General features: G+C 38.5%; 1 protein-coding gene across 1 annotated transcript; it reads left to right on the top strand.

Moving 5' to 3' along the window:
- Window positions 1–262: 262 nt before the first annotated feature.
- LOC309968455 (uncharacterized protein) lies at window positions 263–1,740 on the top strand (the record flags this gene model as incomplete). Its single annotated transcript, XM_082849722.1, is given in 4 exon segments — window positions 263–475; window positions 647–1,366; window positions 1,370–1,673; window positions 1,676–1,740. Coding segments are annotated over 4 exon segments (1,302 nt in total).
- Between the last annotated feature and the right edge of the window lie 5,399 nt (window positions 1,741–7,139).

Below are 7,139 nucleotides of genomic sequence, written 5' to 3'. Positions count from 1 at the left end.
TCGGGTGCTCGCGTGGGGCTGGTACGGCACTGCTCAGGGCTGCGAGAACCTGGTAGCGCGGCTGCAGCCTTGGCGAGGCCGGGAGGAACCGAGCGGCGGGACGGGCCGAGGACTGAGCTAACTGGGCAATGGCAGTTAAGTAGGTTTTGAAAAATGTCTGAAGTTTAGTGAACTGCATCTACATTCTGCCTTTTCCCCATCCTTTAGAAAAGATTAATGGGATGTTTGAGAAGAGAGCTGTATTAAAAGAAGAGTGTTACAAATGGCTTCAGAACCTATGAATGCAAAACAAGCTAGGAATCGCTTCACAAAGGGGAAAAGGCAACAGCACCAGCAAATAAAGAATAGATCTTCACTTGGTGATGGTGATGGAGAAGACTCCTTTATCTCTGATGCCAATGAAACTTGGAAAGATTTTCATGGTTCTCTTCTTCAGTTTTATGAAAATGGAGAACTCTGTGATATCACATTGAAGGTTGAACTGGTGGCTAGAGCTTGCTGTGAATACATGAAGTTACATTTTCATCCCTCCAGTTGTCTGGCAGTAAGAGCCTTTGCAGAAAGTCACAATCATATAGACTTAATGGACATGGCAGATCAGTACGCCTGTGAGCATTTTCCTGAAGTGGTGGAGTGTGAAGACTTTGTTCGTTTGCCGCTGTTGCCAGTTGATTTTCTTATGGGTGCTGTGACAAAAGAACAGATTGTCAAACAGAACCTAAAATGTAGAGATTTATTGGATGAAGCAAGAAATTACCACCTTCACTTGAGTAGCATGGCAGTACCTGACTTTCAATACTCCTTTCGGACTACCCCAAGGAAACATACTGCTGGTGTGCTATTTTGTGTAGGTGGTCGAAGTGGATCAGGTGAACCCTTTTGCTGTATCGAATGCTATTCTATCAACAAAAACAGCTGGTTCTTTGGACAAGAAACGAACAGTCGAAGGCGACGTGTGGGTGTAATCTCAGTGGAAGGTAAAGTGTATGCAGTGGGTGGACATGATGGAAATGAACATTTAGGTAGTATGGAGATGTTTGATTGTCTCACTATTAAATGGATGATGAAGGCATCAGTGAACACAAAGAGGCGAGGAATTGCCTTGGCCTCCTTGGGAGGCCCAATTTATGCAATTGGAAGGTTAGATGACAACACTTGCGTCAACGATGTTGAGAGATATGACATAGAATCTGATCAGTGGAGTACAGTGGCACCAGTGAATACTTCCCGTGGAGGAGTTGGCTCTGTGGCTCTTGTGAACCATGTTTATGCAGTAGGTGGCAAGGATGGAGTAGCTTCTCTATCTAGTGTGGAGAGGTGTGATCCACATCTCGATAAATGGATAGAAGTTAAAGAAATGGGTCAGTGAAGAGCAGGCAATGGAGTTAGTGAGCTCCATGGTTGCTTACATGTTGTTGGTGGTTTTGACGATAATTCTCCTGTGAGTTCAGCTGAGCGGTATGATCCTCGAAGCAACAAGTGGGATTATGTAGCAGCCCTTACCACTCCCGGGGGTGGAGTGGGGATCACAACAGTGATGGGCAAAATCTTTGCAGTTGGTGGTCATAATGGCAATGCATACTTAAATACAGTAGATGCATTTGATCCAGTGCTGAATAGGTGGGAGCTTGTTGGATCTGTGTCTCACTGCAGAGCTGGAGCAGGTGTAGCTGTGTGTGCCTAACTAGGCAAATTCGAGATGTAGGTCGTGGATCCAATAATGTGGTTGACTGTATGTGACTTGAGTTCTAGCCACCAACAATTTAATCATATCTGATAGGCAAGAAAGACTACCAGGATTTTGTAATGGCCACCTTTGAACAGTTTTAACTACTACTAGAGTCTCATTTAAACGTAAACTGTTGTATTGTGACTACGTGCAACTTTTGAAATTGTAGCTGAAACTACTAGTAATAAAGTTGATACTTCCCACTTTAACAAATAATGAAGTAGGGAAGGAAGACACTCTAACCGCCAAAACCTTGAATTTCCTTTTTTTAAAAAACTATGGATGAATCAAAATGTAAAATGAAGTCATTTGCTGAGCTTTACCTTTTGCCTAAAGGTGTTAACCTTAGGCAGTGGACTTTTCCTAGGGGGATATTGTGAACCTATTCATCAACACAAGGATATCAGGACACATAACAGACCTGCTCCATTTGAAGATCTTTTCTACTTGGTGCTGATGAATTTTTGCCTTGTTTTTTTCTAGGTGTTGATTTTTCAATCCCTTGAATATTTACAGAAATAGGAAAAATGTTTCATCTTTCTGAGTGCCCTTTGGCTGTGTTTTCAGAAGCTTATAGGAATGCTGTAGGAAGCCCTTAATTTCAGTTTGAATTGTTAGGACACAAAAAGATCTAACTGAACTAATTCCACCTGAACGAATCTGCACTTTTATTTTTTCATCTCATGCCAAAAGGATTTGTTTCATAATCAAAAATTGAACCAGAGGGGATATTAGAGGAGAAGGCTTGAAAGTCAACATTATTCTAGTGCCCACTCGAGAGCCTTGAGAGGGAATGGTGTCCGTTACATGACTCCCCAAAGAGGGGACTCCAAAAATATGTTTAACTCTCTTCTTTGATTTAATCATTTCATTTTGAACCCAAGATTTATTATCTTTCTATTTTTCTATTTGCCACCATCATAGTTTTTCTAAACTGTACAGAATCTGGATTTATTTATTATCAGAAAATGAATGCATTTTTAAAAAAACCCTTTATAGACTGTAGTTGAACTGTTGATTACCTCAAGTCCATCATTACCAATAAAAGATATTGTAAAAACAAACCAAAAAAAATACAAAAATCAACTACATTTTTATATACCAAAAATGATTAGAAATTTTAACTTTACAAAGGATATTGTTCATAACAGTATCAAAAGACATATAAAGTGCCTAGGGATAAAATTACCCAAAATATGCAAGACATATTTTAATAAAACTTTATTGAAAAACACTAAAACACACTTAAATACATGGAATTATATACTTAGTCTGTGAGTTGGAAGAGTCACCTAATAAAATGTGAGTTCTTCTCAAATCAATCTATAGATTCAATGCAATTCCAATCAAAATCACAAAAGGTTCCATGTGTGCGTTTGCACATGTCATCTAAGCATACACTTGACAAAGAGCATATATCATAGATGGCACCATACCAGATTTTTTTAAATACAGAATGAATAAAAGTTCCTGTGGACCATTTCATACAACACAGGGAATAGTGGCATCATGAGACAAAGTGCTTTCAAGGGGGTCTGCTCTTCTAGAGCAGACTTCCTCATCCTTCTAAGGCTTGGGTAAATATCAGTTATGCAGGCACTATGTTTATTTAGACACTATGCTATAAATTGCCTTCTCTGTAAGAAAATTGAAGGATAAGAATATTTACTACTCAGAAAGCTAAATACAGATCCTTCTTATGTGGCTATTCAGGCTAAGGTGAAGGACTTAGGTAAGATTAAATTTGACTATGTTCTGTTGTCTGTGTTCAGACTTTCTCTGTTATAACAATTTTCTTGACAGATCATGTCAAGAGACAAGGATTTTGTGTGTGTGTGTATGTCAAACCGTTATGCTACAGAGTCTATCTTTACCATTCTGGAATGAAGCCCCTTCACTCCAAGACTTGGGCTAACAGCAAAATTTTACAATATGATTTAGAGAGTTAAAGAGAGTCACAAATATGTCTATAACAGATTTTTGTTAGTTTATAAATTGTACCAGCATTAATCAAATAAGCTATTAAGATGATCTTACTAGCTTTATATTAATTAACCAATAACCATATATGCTGTATAGATTCCCTAGTTAGAAAAATCACAGATCTTGGATCTAGTTTTCTCTTGGCAAGCTTGCAAATTATAAATAAAGAAAAGAAATGCCTCTAACAGATTCATAACCAAATACAATTCCAAGTCTTCTTTTTCCACAATATATAGTATGTATAAATCCATTTATATAAAATTATGTACATATATGTACATACATAGAGAGATACCTAAAGGATCTTTATCAAATCTTACAGTATTTTTACAAATGACAAGATTTCACGTGAATTTTACTTTCATCATAACTTTCTAAGTTGTCTGAATTTTCTAGAATGAGTATACAGAACAAAGGAAAAAGGAAATGTTTAAAAAGAAAGGAATTTTTCTGATATGAACTTAAAAAAATGTTTATATTGGCTACATAGGCTGGGTGTCAAAAAAAAATCCAGGGTATTCTCAATGATGCACTCTCTTAGTTTTACAAGTCTATTTATAGCTGATGGCTAGCATGCTCTAGATGCCACTCCCAGTTAAAAACCTCTCCAAATCATTATCTTATAAATCACTTTGTGGCAATGAATTAGGAAGTAATTTTCTTAAAAGAACACATTAGAGGTGCTAATCGTGGGACTTCCCTGGTCGTCCAGTGGTTAAGAATCTGCCTTCCAATGCAGGGGACACTGGTTCAAACCCTGGTCAGGGAACTGCCACAGGGCAGCTAAGCCCGCATGCCACAACTACAGAGCCCATATGCTCTGGAGCCCACACGCCACAACTAAGACCCAATGCAGCCAAAAAAGCAATAAATAAATGAAATAAATAAATATCTTAAAAATATATTTTTAAAAAAGATGTTAAGCAAATGTCTCACCTGCAACCTTGAGCCTGAGCAATTCTCATTCTTTCAGTTTTTTTGGTAAAGAGCAAAAAATCTTAATTTTATCAAAAGAGTATAGGGTTTAAGCAATGTAGTCATAAATAATAGCACCAACTTTAGGAATACTCTGATGTAAATGAAGTTTTCTTCTGAAGAGTCTCACATCCTTATTCAGCACCTCACTTTCTGGTACTGGCCACTCTCAACCCTTACCCATACTCTAATACCCCATTCTGTTTCTCTTACCCAAAGCTTTAATTTCTATCAACAGCCTACTAGTATCTATAAAAATAGTAACTGATTAATTAAAATACCATCTTTTACTAAAGTACTGGCATTTAAACAGGGAATTTTGGGGAACTAAAGGTTTGACTTTTAAAAAATCACCAGGAGAAGAATTTTAAGCACTGTCTTAGGCAAAGCAGATGACATTTTGGGTAGCTATTTCAAGTATCCTGAGACATTAAAATCAGAGTAAACAGTGGTAGACTAGCATCCATTCTCCCTACCCCAAGGTTAATGCCTGCCCCTCACACTTTATCCCTTGTAGGTTTTTTTCCCTAATATAACAATTTTATTTAAATATAATTCACGTCATACAATTTAAAGTGTACAATTCAATGATTTTCAGTATATTCAGTGTTGTGCGACCATCACCACAATCAATATTAGAGCATTTTCATCATCCCACCCCCCACGCAAAGAAACTCTGTAACCTAGGCAACCCCCACCCCTAAAGAACCACTAATCCACTTCCTGTCTCTTTACAGCTTCCTATTCTGGAAATTTCATATAATGGAGTCCTGAAAGCCCACAGGCACACCTTCCCATCACGGGCTCCCCATGCCCTTCTGGCCAGCTTTCGATTTTCACCTGCCCCAGTCTTCCATTTTCCTGCTGCACAGTTCTGTAAACATTAGTAAACTCATAAAGAAGACCCAAGCTCCAAACACAGCCCCCAGTGCTGTGCCTGACCTGACAGGACAGCCAACGGTTCCTTATGGACATGAACCCTCCTCCTCTCTCCACCCTTCTGGGCGTCTGGGGCTGCAGAGAACAACCCACAGGTCCTCTCCCCTGCCATGTTCCTCTCCAAGGCAACAATCTGCTACCACCCCACCAGTGTAGCACGGGTGGGCGTCTTCCTTGCCCCATTCTCCCTTCCCTCACCTCCCTTTCCCCACCACGTGCACAGAATAAAGTCCTGGGGGAAAATAAATAAAGAAATAAGTGAATAAGTGAAATAAATAGAGTACACAATATGTAGGTGTAACTGGCTTCTTCCTTTTTAAAAAAAAAAGTCAAGTAGACATTTTTCTTTTAAATATTTATTTATTTATTTATTTTGGCTGTGCTGGGCCTTAATTGCAGCATGTGGGATCTTCGTTGCTGCACTCAGGATCTTTAGTTGTGGTACGCAGGCTCTAAGTTGCGGCACGCATGTGGGATCTAGTTCCCTGACCAGGGATCGAACCTGAGCCCCCTGCATTGGGAGCATGCAGTCTTACCCACCAGACCACCAGGGAAGTCCCAAGTAGACATATTTTTGAAATATTTCTTTTAAAGTACTCCAGACTGTTATAGGGTTAGGAAACACCAGTAGGGCAAGAAAATTTTAAAATATAGCAATTTCTCTGTCTTGTTAATCAATATATACTTCACATACCATAAAATTCACTAATTAGTGTACAATTTTAGTGTACAATTTGTTTTTAGTATATTCACCAGGTTGTGCAAACATTACCACCGTCTAATTCCAGAACAATTTCATATTCTACAAATAAACCCCTAAACTCTGTACCTCTTAGCAGTCACTCCCCATTCAAACCTCCCCCTAGCCTATGGCAAACACTAATCTATTTCCTGTACCTATGGATTTGCTTATTCTGGACATTTCCTGTAAACAGAATCATATAATATGTGGCTTCTTTTACTTAGCATGATGTTTTCAAGGCTCATCTATGTTGTAGTGTGTACTTCATTTCTTTTTATTGTCAAATAATATTCCATTGTATAAAGATACAACATTTCCTTTATCCTTTCATCAGTTGATGGGTGTTTGGGGTGTTTCCAATTTTTGGCTATTACGATAATTCTGTGAAAGATAGCAGAATTTGCCAACCCAAAACATGCCACTTTGTCATAAAGATTATTTTGAACTGAAGGCAACTAAGAAGAAGCAGATACAAAAAAGCTCTCTGCTTTCCCCCATTTGCCTAAAAGCAGGCAAGACATAAATTTGCACAGAAGTTAATCACTGATAACTCCAGACCTTTATCAGCCCAGAGACAGCACCAGAGGTTCTCTACAGCAAACTTTACTGACGAGCCCTTATCTTCCATTAGTTCTTCACATATTTACCTTCCCAAAATTTGCCACCCCTAGAGACTCAAGATCCTTTCTTTGTCACTTTTCTAAAAATTTGCTCCTTTGCTAAGATGCTATATAAGTCCAAGTTTTAAACAAACCTTTAAATTACTATTCC

This window comes from Leucopleurus acutus, assembly GCF_964270905.1.
Source record: "Leucopleurus acutus genome assembly, chromosome: 11".
Lineage (NCBI taxonomy): Eukaryota > Metazoa > Chordata > Mammalia > Artiodactyla > Delphinidae > Leucopleurus > Leucopleurus acutus.
This window is presented reverse-complemented; position numbering and strand designations above follow the sequence as displayed.